This window comes from Crocodylus siamensis, chromosome 2 (genome assembly GCF_052110815.1).
Source record: "Crocodylus siamensis isolate JL-2025a chromosome 2, ASM5211081v1, whole genome shotgun sequence".
In the NCBI taxonomy this organism is placed as follows: Eukaryota; Metazoa; Chordata; order Crocodylia; family Crocodylidae; genus Crocodylus; species Crocodylus siamensis.
The window spans coordinates 272908414-272925948 of NC_143396.1; the positions used below are offsets into that span (position 1 = coordinate 272908414).

Here is a 17535-nt window from a genome sequence, read left to right on the forward strand (position 1 = left end):
TCTGTGACTTTCACAATAGCATACGTATTATAGCAACTATTCTTCACTATGCTATAATAAAGTATAGTCAAGAAGGAGCTGGATGGGCAGAGGCTTGAATTCTGACTTGATGTCCCACAAGGTCACTTCCAACTCTTAAGCTGGCTTCCCATTTGTAATTAGCCTGTCTTTGGGCTTACTCATTATTGCAGCGCAATGCAGTATCATTTTTCTCCTATAAGCTTGCTCACTTTGTAAGGAGACTTCAAACAAAAACTGCTACCTGCACTGCAATTTCCTTTGTGAATCTGGGAGTCCCACAATATTTTTGATCTAGTTTTTCAATAGAATCAAATTTAAGTCTCTTCCAGAACCAACCTGAGGAGTAAGAAATTCAGTACACTAAGTAGACAGGACAGAGCAAATCTGAGAAAGAGTTTCTACACACCAAGTCAGTTTTCTGCCCATTAAAAGTGTTCTATTTCCACCCAAGTTTGTTGAGATTAGAGGACTGCAAAAATGTTGCTGTTCTAAGGGAATAGGCTTAAATAAACATGTTTCACACAGGTAAGCTTGGCTTATCCTGGCAGTGCACAAGGGTAATAGGCTACAAGTAGGGTGATGGTATGTCTTACTTGGGCTGGGACAGTCCTAGATTTCATAGGCTAGTCCCAGTTAGTTGGCCAGAAGTCCTGGGCTGGAGTTTTGCAGGGAGGCAGAGCAGCATAGTGCGCCAGGCAGGTGGGTGGGCAGGCGTACCACTACTACTCCATGGGAGTAAGGCAGATGGATTGGACCTGGCACGTGCAGGCTTGGTGGTACCTGCTCCAGTCTGCCTGCCCTGCTCTTGCACAGCAGCAGTGGTACCAACTGCCTGGCACACCATGCCACTTTGCCTCCATGCTGGGACCAGTCTACAGAATCCAGGACTTTCCTGGCCCAACCAAGATACACCATCGCCCTAGCTATAAGTAGCAAACACTTAAGATGTATAGAACAAGTAATTTCCTGCAGGCAAACCTCCCCCGCCACCAGAAACCAACCAAACAAGAAACTTGACACTTCCTGAAAACTGGGTATATCAGAGTTTAATAAATACATAGGGGGTCATTGTTGTACTTAAAAACATACAGATGACAGATCAAAATAAAAAAAAAAAAAAACACACAACACAACACAACCCCCAGGAAAACTTATTCCCTCTAAATTGATATACAATAATTACAGAATACTGTACAAAAATTGTTATTGTCTTTGCTCTGAATTGTGTATGTGCAGCTTAGTAGACGTTTCACATTCAATTTGAATTTCAGTGCAAGTAGGCACAACATCCAACATACCTCCAAGGTATAAAGAGAAATAGCAGTTTTACAGGTTTCTCCACCATATTTTGTTACAGTGCAAAATGCAATATATTGTTTTTCTTTAAAAAACAAAAAACAAAAAAGAGACCATATAAATTAAACATATTGCACTTGTCCCAAGTAAAAGTGTAACATGTTCCATGCTTACCATCTTGGTGAAACAGCTTGATGCTTTTAATATTGCCCTCCTTTCCCAACTGGTGCCACAACTTGTGGCTCCTAACCCAACTTTTAACTAGTCTTAAAAGCAACGAGATTGAAGTTACCACTCTTAAACGTTACAGCTAATATTACAAAAAGTTTCCAGAGACCTTTTGGTTGTTGCCTTTCCTGTAGCACTGTAACTAAATACACAAAGTAAATCTGCATTCTGTAGGGTAAGTAGTTCAGAATACAAGTGTATTGAATGCCAGTAGCTTTGTGTCATTTCAACACCCTTATCACTATTGTGCAGAGGCACAAAACCATCACTTTAGACACACCTAGATATTTTCACCAAAATATGTACACAACACTCCTAACTCTACAAGTGACAGTCCTGCATCCTTTTATATTAATAGTTTGAGCAGCGACATGAAGGGACTTTGGCTTTAACACACCACTGTCATTGTGTGTTCAGAGAATGGTGGGCTGTCATGTAAACCTCAAGAGAATAAGCTAATTAATACATTCCGTGCACATACAAGTGAGGAATACAGGCAAATCACTTCAATCTCAATTGCACCGTCTCCTCAAATCTGCAGTTTAAAAGAAACAAAGTTTGGATGCTACCCCGTTAAAGCAAAGCAATTAAAAAGAAAGATGAAAAATGCTTTTCTAAACACAACTTAGACAGTAGCTAAAAAGACAGATAAAGCCAGTATAAACCAAGATATTACTAAACTCTTATATTATACAAGCAAAAGGAAAGAGATGTGGTTAGCTGAAGGTTAACTTAATTCATATAATTATGGGTAACCTATTCAATTCCTTCACCATGCGGTTTCTACACCCTCCCCCCCCACTAAACATCTTCCAATCATGTACAAAACCTTAAAAAATATTTTCAGCATAAATTGTTATCCATTGAGTCATTTGAAACATGGTTGGAAAAAAACCCCCAAATTCTGGTACTGTGAGATATTTCAGGCTTTTAGTAGCAATATAGTAGTAGTGTCTGTACAGTACATTTCTAGAGCAGGTCTCTACACAGTTTGGATTTTACAAGCCACTGTAGATCATGAATAAGGCAGTAGGCTGCTCAACCAGTGATAAAATGAAATCCTAATCCATACATTTTAGGAATTCTTTATACACAACATGTATTTTAAACAGTTTCTATAGATCAAGTGTTTATAAAAATAAGCCAAGTCAAATTTCAGGTTCAGGAAACAAACATGTAACAGTCACTAAATTGCTGAATTCACAAGCTTGAAGGCTGCTGGATTGCTGGACCTGGCTCACATTCACGGAGGGTCTCTTCTGACCTCATGTACATAAGGAACACAGTGACAGTGGCAAAAGTAGCTGCATTGACAGGGAAAGCTCGGAGAAGTGTAGAAGTAAGGCCCCTTGTAAACACCCTCCAACCTTCATCATGGTAACTCTTCCTGATACAGTCCAGAATGCCTTTGTACTGTGCAACTCCCCCAACTCCATCTGCCTGAAGCCGGGACTTGATCACATCCACAGGATAGGTTGAAAGCCAGGATACAATGCCTGACATGCCTCCAGCTAACAACAGTTTGGGAATGATGTAACTGTCCTCAGCTTCACAGCCTAGGTATCTGGTCAGACAATCATATGTCAGGAAATAAAAGCCAAAACTTGGTGTCTCTCTGATTAATGTGGAAACCATGCCTCTGTTGATGCCTTTCAACCCTTCCTTTCGGTAGATCTTAATTAAGCAATCCAGAGAATTCTTGTAATTCTTTGACTTTAATTTGTATTCACCTGTGCCTTGAAGTTGCATTCTTGTTTTTGCTAACTCCATAGGGCAGCAGATGACACACTGAATGGCTCCTGCTGCTGATCCTGCAAGAAACTGGTTTAGTGGAGTGTCTTTTCCAAGAGCACGAAGTGTGTTTCCCTGTACGCCAAACACAAGCGCATTAATGAAGGTAAGTCCCATCATTGGTGACCCAATACCTTTATAGAGTCCAAAAGCCTAGAAGACAAAAAAGCAAGTGACCAGTGAAGAAAAAAAAGGATGATTACTTTTAAAGTCTGTAAAGAACATTACCTTTTCTTTACAGCTTTTGCAATGGTGCTGCTTTAACTGACGTAGTTGGTGACAGGAATATGGATACATCCTAATAGCATAACATTGTTCACATTTGAACGTCAATTTGATAGCTCTCTTTCCAAAAAAAAAAGTCTTAATAGGAGAACATTCCCAAATATTTATAAGCTTGGTACCTAGTTACTGAATTACACCATCAGGAACATATTCAGAACACTCCTAGGAAGTCTTTAATAGTTTGTTGGTTAAGGTTAACACTTTCAGCTCTTTGTATTTAGTAGGCTGCAGATTTAACTCAGCAATCCCTGTAGGCAGCCTAATAGGCAGCTAGACACCTACCCTTGATATAAGGATTCCAAGTCCATTTGACACCTTGATTGGCTGTTCCAGTGGCTAGTTACCCTGTTAAAATTGCATTGCATTTCCAAAGCTTGAATTATTCAAACTTCAGATTTCAGCCATTTCTCGTTGTTTTTCATCTAAATTAAAAGAACCTACTAGTTTCTCTGCATTTAGGCACACAGGCCTGAAAACTAGTACAAGTTTTTAACAGTTTAAAAGAACATAACGAATCTACCCCAAAAGCAAAACTTGGATGTTTGATTCAAAAGTCAGTTAATCTGTCACCACTTTAGTAATCACTGCAGCTTTAATACCTCAATGCATCTTTTATACAAAGGACAGCATAAAAATTTGGAATTTGTTAACTAAATAGTCTACTTACAGTTTCTTGCTTTATGATGGACTGAAAGCAGTGGAAGGTCCCACGGTAGAGAGGTTTCTCTACATTTTGAACTTGAAGGCGCACCTATAAAAAGTATAGAGAGACTTATTTGTACAGCAAGATCAGGGTGATCAGTACATTAGTGCTCTGTACTTATATCCTACAGTGGCACATACTCAAAGCACACAGTTACAATACCAGAGTGCCATAATGGCGATGTGAAATCGTTTTAGAAAAACTCTTCTGTAAATATTTGAACTATATGTTTTTCAGAATCCTGAAGGAGAAGAGAAGGGAGTGTTCATTAATAAGCCTTTATGAAAACAGGGAAAAATTTAAGTCATCTCAAAAGTGCAGTAGGGCAAAATATATCATTTTATAGTCTTTTCCCCACCTAGCCTAAAGTCAAAACCACTTGATGATGCTGATAATACTGCCAACAGCCTGGTATTTCTATAGCATTTGTATAATATGCTTCCACTACCTATTAGATACAAAATGTGGCCAGCAACATACCATAAGGCATGAAATGGACAATTTGAGAAAGCTGTATGGCTTTCAAAAAGGCTAGTATCTTTGGGGGCCCAACTCAAGGCACTCAACGGGGTCTAATTTTTCAGAAGTAGGTGTACACTTTCTGACAAGTCCCTGCCAAAGGATTTTTAACTTGTAAATTGAAAAACAAATATACTCTTTAAAATTTTAGCCCAGCATTGTATAAAGAGTGCTCATCTGGAAGTTCAGAAACTCTATGTTATATGTAATCTTCACCTACTCTATTAAAGATGGGCCCTATATAACCTATCATTAATCAGTTTTTCTGTACTGGAAGGGGCATGTTTATCATAAAGATGCTATTCTTAAGTGCCAGAGAGTGGGGAATGCCTATTCTTGAAGGGTTGTAGACCACTTTCCTTAAAATAAGGCTGCAATTTTATTTCTTTCTTAATGTGTCTGCAGCATTTCAAAAGTTTCCAACTCTCCTCACTTGAGATGTATGCATGCAAAAAGCTTACTCTCCAGTAAAGAGCACCGATTTGGGATGAAGTGGTAAAATGAGAACTTTGCCTTTGTGTTGGTTGGTGGTATATTGGAAATGCCTACCAAGTATCAAATATACTGCAATTTCAAAGCAAAGCAAAGCAAAGACTGTTTTTTTAATTCAGACTTTGGTTAGAAAAACCACCCCACAAGTCTCAGATCTACATGAGATTCTTCAACATTGTTCTCTCCACTGTGTTGGTGGAAGCTTTAAACAAAAGAAGACCCATAAAGAGAGCAGAATACAGATAGTTAATCCAATGTATGGGTCAGAAACAGATTTTCGGCTATAGGGGTTTTATTTTTTAAAAAAAATATATTATTCAAGTTTCATATTTAGTGTTAGTATTCAAGGGAAAAAAGGGACAATGCATGTTTAAACCTCAGGCATTATTATTTTCCTCAAAGTAAAAACCAGATCATGTAATATGCAAAAAGGTCTCAAAAAACTGTTTTGAACTAAAGTTTTGGATATGTTTAGCCTCAGCAATCCATACAGAGACTTATTATAAAACTTTTCAGTGCATAGTGAGTTTAAGCTACAAACTGAAAGCTAAACTCCTCCAAGCTTACTCTGATGCAGACATTTTATTCTCTGCAGGTCACTCAATGTAAGCATGGTTTTAAGAATTTAACAATTCCCAATTCACTTATGCCACACATACTACCATATAATTTAAAGTTCATACAGCTCATTAGGATGCGATACCCCACCATCACAAACAAGACAGTAATTAGTTTAATTGTTACTGGGGTTTTTTCATACCCTCCAGCTGTAAAGAAGTTAGATTGTTTTGTTTTACTATGAATTCAAAGTGCGGGGACTTTGAAGGTAAAGACAATAAATAATCCAACTGCTGTTACCTAGTAACTTTTTTTGTATGTTAAAGCTAAAACCCAAGTGTTTTTTATACTGCTTGAAAGGGTTCAAATGCCAGACTATTTCCATTTCTAATTCTGTGGACGGTGAAATACTAACTCATAAACCCGTCACTTGTGCAAGATTAAATACAATGTATTCCCAGAACTTTAGCTAACCATTAGGCAAAACATTTCCAAATCTGGGACAAGTGAGCATTTTTTTAAAAAACACGGAAAATAGCAGAATTTTTGTTGATTACATTTCAGTTGCAAAGTGCCAGCAAAGATGCATTAATGGGCAACGTGTAAGTGAGGAATAAGAATGTTTATGCTTCAAGTTGTTACCACATGGCTGCCACTCTCATATAGCTCATAGTTAATATTTAGAACAACAAAATTGAAAGTGTGCAAGTTATGCAAGACTACATAAAGTGGGTTTTATTACAGAATTATGCTGCATCCTAACCTACACATAAAATTCTCTCTCATCTTTAAGTTTCTTCTCCCTGCATCTAAATCATTATGGCTTTTCAAGTTTATCACCCCAAGAGTAACAGCACTCCAATATCAGGTCACTGAAGATTTACATTAAGGCATCTGAGTGAGGAGGAAAAAAACAAAAAAGTTCTTTTGTTGTATAGCATCTTTATGCATTTGAGGTGTGTACATAAGCACGTACCCTCCTAGTGTAAATAGTACATACAACCGGTCTCAGTTGAGCATGTCTAAGATCCAGTTTTAAAGTGAGTGTGTGCAACCTTAAGCACATAGTGAAAAATACATTAAAAAAGAATATTCAAAACAAGATCTACAGACTTAATGTTTTCATACAGAGGGAAGCTTATAGCTAGTCCCTCCACTTTACAGCTCTAGAAATGGGAAGCATCAATTTAAAACTAAAAGTTAGAAAGGCTATAAATTGGTTTATTTTTGGGGGGGTTTTTTAGGTTTTTATTTGAACTAATACATTTTGGAATAAATTAAGACTGAGAGAAACAGAAGTGTTCACCTGGTCTATACTTACTAGGTAACTCTCCCGTGATGAGGCTTATCTGTCATCTACAACAAAGTAACACTTTTGCTGTTAATGAAGACAGCCCCTAGCTCAGAAAGTAAAGGCAGTTAAAAGCAACAAAGCAATTTTACACATTACATTAATAAACCAGGGATAGGGAGTTTGCCACTTTGGAGATTAAACTCAAAATCTGTTTCAGATTTTTCAGCATGACTTCAAAGATTCATTCTTTATCCCTGTGTGTCCCACCATACCCATATTCTGCCCCTCCCCCTCATACTTTGAACTTGGTGAAACATGATCATTGGCAAAAGAGTTAAGCTGAAGGCAAAGTAAAACTGTGGCTTGACTTAAGCAGTTTCCCCATGTCAAAACAACTGTATTAGTACAATGATTAACACACAAAAATCCACCGAAACACCCCAATTAGTCCCAACTCTCTAGGGCTGCCAAAGAGGCGTTAATCCTGAGCATAATACCCAAGAAATGACACTGTATACACATTTTAAAAAATAAGAACAGTGGTTTGATTGCTTAGTTTCCCCACATTTTAACCTCAACTAAATGAGCTGATGATATAAATATTATTTAGTATTACATTCTCCAATACAAAAAAAGGTATTGTTTCTTCTACCAATATAAAGTGCTATCCTAGACTAAATAAATGGCCAAAACATAATCTGGATAAGGAGTCTATTCCATGTTATATTTAGACTACAGCCAATTCAATTCTTGTTCTGCATTAATTCAATGGTTCCCAAACTAGGGGACATGAACCTGGATAATTTTATTTTGTATGTTTGCATTCACAAGTATAGAAGAGATGTATTAACCAGAAACAATTTGGGAGCCACTGATTACACTAAAAACAACATTGAATACAGTTGTTAACGCTAGACTGACCTACAAATGCTTAAACACATGCTTAGTTCTCTGTGCTACGTGTTGTTCTATAGACATGAGATGGAGTTATTCTTAAGCCTAAGCACGTATTTCAGCTCTGCTAACTCCAAAGGATAAACTCATAGTACAGTAGTAAGACATATCTAATCTTTTGCACCAAGTTTCTCAGCACCTATCAGCGAGATGCTCAGTGAAATTCAGTTAAATTGTTTACCTAGCTTTAACACATCCTGAAAAGCATACAGCTTTTCCTACATTGAACAGTGTGTGTTGGACTGACAGGCACTAGTAGCCATAAAGTCTGTCCTACGACAGAGATCCACGGGGCTAAGAAATATAAAGAGGGTGGTCAACTCATCACCATAACTGCTTCAGGTATTTCCCTTACTGCACAGAGATATGCAATCTTATTCTGAACTTAAACACAATGTCCGACGGTCTGCTCCTCAGAGCAGCAAGTGATCCAGTTTATTTATTATTACATAGATTCTCTCCTGGGAGATTTTTCTATCCTAGCAGGGACATGGACTTTTTGCATAAAACTTTCTAAAAGTGACCAAATCCTAAAACTACTTAAGTACTGTGGAGTCCAAGTCTCACTGGCTCCCCAGGCGATTCAGATGCTTTTGAGTGTTATTAGCTGTTAATAAGCCTCTCTCAGAGATAGGATGCTGGCGTTCTACATCTCAAAGATCAAGCAAGTCTGCCTTGGAACAGAAAAAAAAAAGCACATTTCATCAGAGCTAAAGGGGAGTGGAGCCAAAAACAAGATGTCAAACTGAAACCGCTTTGCATTGTATTCCTTTTGTCTGCTGATCTGACTACCACCCAGTATAACTAACAAAGTAATGCTTGTTGAATGAATAGGGAAGCTTAAAAAAATCCTATCCAAGAGTAAAGTAAAATTAAATCACAGCTGGGGGAAATAGGCAGTTTTAGATGTTAGTGATAAGCAGCTGCAGAAAAGCAAGTTTGGAGCCAAATTCTTAAATAATTGTAACTTGTCATAAATACAGGACATTACACCAATCAGTGTGCAGCTTAAGTCAAATCTTTAACCGATTTGAATCAGACACAAATGGTTTTCGTTCACATTTGAGGATGTAGGGACTCAGCAAATCTCCAAACCTATTTTAAAAGGATGGCTCCTAATTTTGGACCATTGAGTTTATGCTTCCAGCACATGTGCACTTTGACTTGCTCGAGAAGACCTGCGTGATGCCCTGCCTAGTCTGCGGTAATGAAACCTGTTAAAAAATCAACCCACCTTAACCGTGTCGAAAGGATGTCCCACTAGCACCCCAGCAGCACCTGAAACACAAACAGACAGCAGTTGTCCCAGTGCTGGCTTTCACCCCGTCCGCCCCCCGGCTAGCTCTTGACCAGTGGCCCAGGGCGGTGGGGCCTGTGGCCTCGCCACCTCGCGAGGAGCCGGGACAGCGCGGCTTCCAGAAGGGAGCAAGTGACAGATCAGCACGCGGGCAAGTGGGCAGTCGGGGCTTCACGAGAAAACAAGCGGTGCGGTCCTGCCGTGTCGTGGGCAGCCCGCGGCGAGGTGCGGCGCAGACTTGCCAGCCAAGCACCACTGGACTCCGCCTCAAGCTTTCCCCGGCCGGGGGGGGGGCGCTTCCGGCGCGGCCTGCCGCTGCCTGCGGCGCGCGGTCCCGCCCCCGCCCGCGCGCAGCCCCGCCCCCGCCACGCGGCGGCCCAGCCCGCTCCCTCCGCCGCTCACCCCCCACGCATCCCGCCAGGAAGTCCAGCGCCATGGCCGGCCCGGCCGCCCGCCCGCCTCCGCCGCCTGCTCCTCGGCCGCGGGCGCTGCACCGGACGCTCGAGGGCCGCGGGCGGCGGCGGCGGCGGCGGCGGCAACGACGCGATGCGATCCGCTCCGCTCCGCCCCGCGCTGCGCGCCCCGCACTGGCCGAGCCGGCAGCTGGCTCCGCCGCTTTGTAGCCGCGACGCGGGGGGCGGGGGGCGCGGCGTCCAATCAGTGGCGGTCCCCGGGACAACGCCCCTCCGCTGCGCCCGCCCATTGGCTGCGGCGCCGGGAGGCTCCTCCGGCGCCAGGGGCGGTGGCTGCCGGGGGCGGGGCCCGCGGACAAAGGACGGCGCGGTGCGGGTGGTGAGTGGCTGGTGCCGGGCCCTCGCACCCCCCAGCTGGTGCCACAGGATCTACCGTGAGAGCAAGACAGACCCCGCTGCCCCCAGTGCACTGGGCTAAGGGGCCATGCGCCCCGCGCTTCCCGCGCCCACCACACGGCCGCACTGGGGGTCGGGGGCGCAGTTTCTGCACCAGCAGAGGGTGTGGGGCTGCAGCCAGCACCTGGCGATGGGAGCGGGTGCGGCGGTGCACAGCTGTGCGTCCCCTCCTCCCCTCAGCTGGGTGTCAGCCGTGCCTGGGCACCTGCAGTGACAGGACAGACGTGCCTGTGCCGAGGCGCTGTGGCAGTGCAGTGCTACCCGTGTGTGTAATTGTACACGTGTACAGAGCCCGAGCAGCGGGCAAAGCCCAGAGGCAGCCCACCCCCGCTCCACGCACAGATCCAGGGGGCACCCCCCCATGCCTGCCTGGGAGTGCACGCAGAGGCACAAGCCACCCTTCCCTCATCCCTGTGCCCCCCCAAACGAGCCGCTTGCCCCTCCCTCCCATGCCCCTCCCTCACTGGGCAGTGCCTGTTGGTGCCCCTTTGCTTCAGCGCCTGGGGCAGTCACCCCACTCACCCCCACTTCGCTGCGGCACTGCATGCATGTGCCCATACTCACATGTACAACACCCAGCCCCTCACACCACAGCTTTCGCCACAAAATCTGCAGTGAGAACAAGAGGGAACAGGGTGCCCCTCATGGCCTTGGCACCTACAATGGCAGGTAAGAATGGCCTCTGCAGAGGCAATTAGGAGCAGCTCATAGTGCTTCATGAGTGTGTAATTGTACACCTGTGTGTAAGTATGTGCATGCGTGCACACGCATACATACACACACGTGCACACACACACACACACACACACACACACACACTAGCACCATGTGCTGTTGGAAATTACTGTTCCATCTTGATAGTTTTCATTTCTTTTTAAATGTAAGCAGTCTCTGCTGAGGAAGAAAAAGAGCTGGATTTGGCTTGGAGGGCTTGAGCTCCACTAACTCCTGTGAACAAACTCACAGCACGGTAGAAAAACTTATGACTAATCCTCTGCACCAACTTGCTTAGCAAAATTCAGTTTAATTGTTTACCTAGCTTTAAAACATCCTGAAAAGCATACAGCTTTTCCTACATTGAACAGTTTGTGTTGGACTGACAGGCACTAGTAACCATAAAGTCTGTCCTAGGACAGAGATCCCAGGGGCTAAGAAATATAAAGAGGGTGGTCAACTCATCCCCATAACTGCTTCAGGTATTTCCCTTACTGCAGAGATATGCAATCTTAATTTGAATTGTTTACCCAGGTTTAACGGATCCCAAAATGAGAAATGGAGCAAAGTGGACAAAACCTAGTCCCCGCTTGCACTGGCAATTGTCCTCCACACAAAGGAATTTGTGTCAGTGAATTGCTTAAATGGGAAGTACATTTAGTCTAAACCAGATCTGGTGCAAGCCAAGAAGAAAAACAGGAGGGTTACTGTAACAGGCAACCAAGAGTGTCACAATAAGTTCAGCTTCCAAAAATCACAAGACTTCCAAGAAACAAAAGTGAAACTAAGCTTTGTTGTGTTAAATTCAACATTTGTCAAGGTCAGGCACAAACATTAGGGAGTCATGAATGAGAAAACAAACATTTAAACACAAATAACTTTTAGACTCTTTTCATTTGCCCTTTTTCAGCCCTTTAAGATAATATTAGTTTAACAACTTTGCAATTATAAGGGAGTTAGAAACTTGTTTAAAAATGAGAGCATTTCACATGATTACCCGATTCCACAAGCTGGAGGAAAACCCCAGTTGCATTTCAAGGTTGTGGAAACTACAGGAACTGGCAAGACTGGAAAGAGGATTGAGAAGTGAGACTGCTGAAAGTCTCCATTGGAGTGGTTTACCTGATAGATTAAAATGTCCCTAATTCCCTGCCATTTTAGCTGCCCAGGACATTGGAGGCACTCATTTTTCTCATTTGTCTGCTTTTATAAATAATGTGTCCTGGACTTACCATTCCTAGGAAGTTTTACGATAGACTGCAGTTGTTTTTCATTGACTAATTTCTTTAAGATCCTGTTCAGTATAGAGTTCTCTCCCATTCTGTTGTGGGGGACACTTAAAATAGCAGATAACAATGAAAATGATACCAATTATATTCAGTTCCTTTTTTTCATCAAAATATAAGCACATAGCCTACCAGTTTGTCTAGGAAAGCTTTTCTGAAGCCGGTGGCTGCCTGCTTGAGAAGAGCAAGACCCAGGCTGAAATTGAGTTTTACTATAAATGATGAGGTTATGCAGAGCTGCTTTCCCAATTTAATGCAGAAAATTCAATTAAGGAAAAGAGCGATGCATTTAAAGTTAAGTATGAGATACAGTGATTGCTTCTACCAGTGCCAGTGGGAGTTAAGTACTTAGCACCTCCCACAGTCAGGTCTTGCACAATTTACAGGGGAGCAAAACTTATTGTAAACACTGCTCTCACCATTTATGTTCAGAATTGCTGATTGGCAAGGTTTTACCTTCCTTCAGCAGGAGTTTCCCTGTTACTAAATTTTTGTGGATAAAGCAGCTTTAACATCCACCCTCAGTTTAGATTTTGTTTGGCAATTATTACCAGTGGCAACTGTTACAGGGACTAGAGCTTTTGAGAGGGAGTCATTATAATAAGTGGAGTACTCTATAAGTATACCCAGATTTTTAGTTATGTAATAGATCTATTACAGGACTTAAGGTTTTTCCTGTTCTCTTATTTTACAGCAGAGGACAAAATGATTATGCAAGGCAATCATTAAAACTGACTGTGCATCTGCAAAGCTTTATACCAGGGGTGCAGAGCTGGCCTTAGGAAAAATGGCACCCTGAGCAAACTTGCTTTTTGGCACTCCTTTCTCCACCTGGCATCCAGCCTCCCCAGTGTCTGACCTCATGGCCCAGCAGAGAACAGCAGCCTAGAGTAGAAGGTGCCAACAGCGGTGCTCAGGCAGAACGGCTTCCCTTTCTGCTCAGAGTCCAGTGAGAAATACTTGAGGCCCAGGGCAGTGATCAAGAGCAGCAGGACACAGCTGGAGAGTGCAGCACAGGCTCCCCAGGTGCCCCACTTAATCCTCTGCCACTTCCCCACCCCTGCTGGAAACCCCCTACTGTTTTAGGATATAAAGGATTAGGATTAAAAAATGAATATCCAAAAATATTTAATATAAAAATTTAAAACTATGTGATACAATTTAATAAGTATTCAAAATATTCAACATAAATGATATTTAAAAACATTTAATAAAATTTTGAAAGTGATCTGTTTAACCTCTTCTGATCAGGTTAAATGGTTAATTAATAACAACTGCTGCTGGATGGGAAGGAGGCAGAGGCAAAGCTCACCACACAACACAGCCCACATGAAGCCACAGGCTGGGAGGGAGGGAGCACCTGTGAACAAGTAACTAATTGCTTAATTGACAAGTCATTAGGCCACCTGCCCTTTTTCTCTTTAATCTCATAGATTGATGCCACAAAATTTTGACCTGGTTAAGTGTACTTCCCTCTATTCTGTTAAGAAGCCTGCGAGATTAGCAAGATGGGGCGGTCAGTTTTTGAGCCTTGCTCTTTTTGCTGCAGCTGACATCTAGCAGAAAGTGACTTTAAGATACTACAACTACTATAGGTCAATTTTAAGTTTGTTTAAAATTGTAAAAATGCTTTTAACTTCAAATAGTAGAAGTTAGTTCTTAAACATGTTGGTGGGTTCTACATTCAATAAAAAGGGATGGAACAAGATCCCTTCTAAGTACTGTAGTTTTGCATTTTTTGGGTTGCATCTTAACAGGTCTTAATAGCTTGATGTATATACACCTAGATCTGATTTACCAAGCCATATGACACACAGAGTCCAGTTGAAGTAACAGTACAATTTCAGACACATATTCTAAAAAAAAAAAAAAAAAATCCCACTTACCACACAACACGTTAGAGAAAGGAAAAGATATTTAAGAGGAGGATTGAACCCTTAAACCCTGTCTGGGACCCAACACCTCTCAGGCTTTCTTTCCCATGAACAGACTGAAGAGGAAGAATATAGTGGAAGAAGAAGAATGGGATGTAATGAGTCCTTGATTCTTCCCATGTCTTCTTTACCAATTACAGCCCTTCTTCAATTTGTTTCCTTCTTACCTATGAAAGTTACCAAAACAATTTCTCAGGTGGATCTAGGATCATTGCCATTTCCTACAATGTATTCCTGAAACTGTGCTGGTATATTAGCCAATTCTGTACCCTTAGATAGTACATGGGGAAGCAAACAAGTTCTCACCAGAATCCAAGATAATGAGTGGAAAGAAGGAAATCATCAGCATAGTGTAACAACCAGCTGGTGGAAGAGAGGCAGGTAAATGATGAATTTGCTGGTTCTGCTGTTTTTTGCTGGAATTCATAGGAAAGTGGGGTTAGAAGGTACCTGAGGAAGTCATCTAGTCTAAACCCTGGCTCAAGGCAGGATTACCTCGGTCTAAACCATTCCACTTAAGTGTTTTTCTAACTCAGGGGGTGACAATGTTTTTGTGCAAAGTACCAACAATACCCGCAACTTCAACTTGTAAGAAGTTGGTATGCCAGGGCCAGATGTGGCGGGGTGGGAGAGACACAAAGGGCTCAAAGCTTGTAGTGGCAGTGCAGCCCCAGCCCCTTCCCTGCTGCCCGATCTGAGGTACGTGGACCTAACAAAATGCCTTCAAGTGTCATGCTCTGGCACCTGTTGTGGGGGTTGCCTACGTCGTGTCTAACCTGTTCTTAAACTTCTAAGGGTGGAGATCCCACAACCTCTCTTGGTAACCTGTTCTAATGCTTACCCACCCCATAGCAGGAAAATCCTTTTTACTATGCCAGTGGCCTCCAGCAGGCGCAGCCCGGGGAAGCGCTGGGAGCCATAGAGCCGCTGGGCCGCCCCCAGCACCGCAATCCCTGCGCCTACCACAAGCACCCTGGGCTGGGGCCACTGGAGATCACCCGCTGCCCCGAGGGAGGAGGCTTGCCCTGGTGTAGCCCACACTGGGCACAAGCAGAGGGAGGGCTGGTTGTTCGCACGCACTCAGCTGTGTCAGTGTGGTGAGGCCCAGCTCTCCCCAGGGCCACCTCCACCCCAGGCAGCCTATCCAGCCATCATTTCCATTAACCCATCAGTTCATTGCCCATTCTAAGGCACTTACTCCTTTTCCGATCCCCTTTGGCACCAGAGAATAGCCTGTTGTCATCATCATTATAGCAACCCTTTGTGTATTGAAGACTTAGTCAAAACTCCTTTTAGTTTTTCCTTCTTCACACTAAATAGCCTGGAGCTGAAATGGACTTCCTAGCAGTCTGTTTCCAAGTAGCAGCCCTGTTTCATCACAAGACACACCAACTCAGATGTATATCTTCCAGGAAGAGGTGGAGAACAATGACTTGACATGTTGACTTCAGAGAGGAACCACAGTCCTGGTTACTATTCTACAGGATAAGATCAGAAGTCATACTCAGTATAACTCTTATGCCACAACCTTTTGACCTAGTTATGTGTACTTCCCCCTGCTCTGTTAAGAAGCTTGGGGAGATTAGCAGGTGCTTTAGAAAGGAATGTTAATAAGCCACCTTGGCAGCTGGCATCTTTTTCCCTCAGGGTAGTGTATTGAACAGCTGGAGCAATTGGTAGTGACATATAAGGGCTTGTCTAGTGGGACAGCTGGGAAATTAAGGAAATTCAGCCAGAAGTGTGAACTTTACATAAGATAAAGTGACTTAAGCCACCCTAGGGAGTCTCTCATTCAGATGCAAAATAGGCTTAAATCTTTATAGCTTAATCCTTCCAAGTGAGGAAATGGTTACAAGGCAGTTAAATCAAAATAGTTTAGTTCTTCAGGGAAAGGAGAATGAGCTATGTCCGTATTTAGCTCTTTCATATTCCTTTAACTGTGTGCCCTCATTAGGGATTGCCCAGTAAACCTATTGACAAAAAAGACTCTCATCCTGTAAATGCAATAGTTATACAAAGTCTCTGGGTAGTCCAGACAAGGATCTTTGGGTAGATGTGATATATATTTTTAGACAAACTAAATACTTGGAAAAATTGTTCTTTGCAAGCACATCTACCCAAAGAACCTTGTCTGCTTGTGCCTTTAGACCAACATGGCTTGACTTGAGCCTGCATCTTAACAAGCATTAGCAAGGCAGTCCAGTCATGTGAAGCTAATTCAGTTGAGCTAGAAGGATTGAAAAGAACACAACACTTTTTCCCATCAAGACTGGGACACGTTGTGCAGAACAAGGGAGTGGTTTTTAAGAGGAAGGTTAATCTGGTACTCAAGGAAGCTCAGAGCTTAGTTTACTCTTAACCCACCCTGTTGTTTCCACTCATTGCAGGGTGCTCAAAACCTATGTCTCATTCTACAATACTGTCTGGTGACCCACAGTAGACTGAGAGGCAAAGATCATGTGCCAGGTCTTTTGTTAGGTTCTTTGCTTTCATCTCAGCTGAGGAACCAGGCATTTGTTGGACTTGTTCATCTTCGTTTTGATAAAGTAGTTCCAAATGCGGATTGTGTTTAACTGTGGCTATCACATAGATGGGAGCAGGGTAGCAGACGTTGTGCTTCCCCTTTTTCTGGGTTAGGGAGGGTAGCTCCTGTATGTCTTTGCTGAATGGTGAAATGTAGAATCACAAGACAGAAGAACTGGGATTTCTGGGGCTCCTAGTCTTCTAGACCAGAAGGTTCAGCAGGAGCACTATCATTTAATTGGGGAGGAGGGGGGAGATAAGAACACACCTGGTTTTGTTTCATCCTTACTTAAATATCCTGTTCCCTCCTAGAGAGAGAAGGGGGGATAGAGGAGACTCCTTGTTTCTAGGGAAAATTTGAATCAAAGATACTACTTTTCCCTTGCCTTGGGGCAAAGCATTGACCTTGTGAGTTCCCTTTTCCCATTTAGCACTCAACATTGGCTTGGGGAGAGTGACTAATGTGTAGTACAAGCCCTGATAGGAATAAGTGGGGATGGAAGATGGAGGGGAAAGAAGCTGGAAGGGATGAGGAGGAGCTAATGTTAGGATCATACTGAAAAACACTAAGTGAAGCAGTAGGGAAAAGACCAGAAATGGCATGGGACACAGTAACTGTGTAGAAATTGGGGTGCCATGAGACATATTCCTCCATAAGATGTTTTAAAATCCATCCTTCTTATTTGATATCAATGGAGATTTTTCAATTCTGTTGAATCCAAACAATAACATTTCTAAGAGTCCAAGTGGACAGCTCCTGGGACAATTTCT

General features: G+C 42.6%; 1 protein-coding gene across 2 annotated transcripts; it reads right to left on the reverse strand.

The window, feature by feature from the left end:
• Positions 1–1051: 1051 nt before the first annotated feature.
• Positions 1052–10039, reverse strand: SLC25A29 (solute carrier family 25 member 29). Of its 2 annotated transcripts, XM_090034017.1 has the most exons (4): positions 9841–10039; positions 9376–9419; positions 4289–4372; positions 1052–3489 (listed from the first exon to the last, which is right to left on the reverse strand). In XM_090034017.1, exons 1-4 carry the CDS (start codon positions 9872–9874, stop codon positions 2746–2748), a joined length of 906 nt encoding a protein of 301 aa, XP_089890143.1. In that variant the 5' UTR covers positions 9875–10039; the 3' UTR covers positions 1052–2745. The 2 variants fall into 2 exon arrangements, with proteins under 2 accessions (XP_089890143.1, XP_089890144.1); XM_090034018.1 differs by lacking the exon at positions 9841–10039 and having other exon boundaries at positions 6870–9753.
• Between the last annotated feature and the right edge of the window lie 7496 nt (positions 10040–17535).

Excerpts from the sequence above, each read along its gene's own strand:
- SLC25A29 (XM_090034018.1), bottom strand. The coding sequence starts at position 6,959 with ATGTGCTTAAGGTTGCACACACTCACTTTAAAACTGGATCTTAGACAT. Across the intron at positions 4,373-6,869 it reads GTACTATTTACACTAGGAGG|GTGCGCCTTCAAGTTCAAAA; the intron begins GTACGTGCTTAT and ends TACTTTTTATAG. Across the intron at positions 3,490-4,288 it reads CCATCATAAAGCAAGAAACT|GCTTTTGGACTCTATAAAGG; the intron begins GTAAGTAGACTA and ends TTTGTCTTCTAG.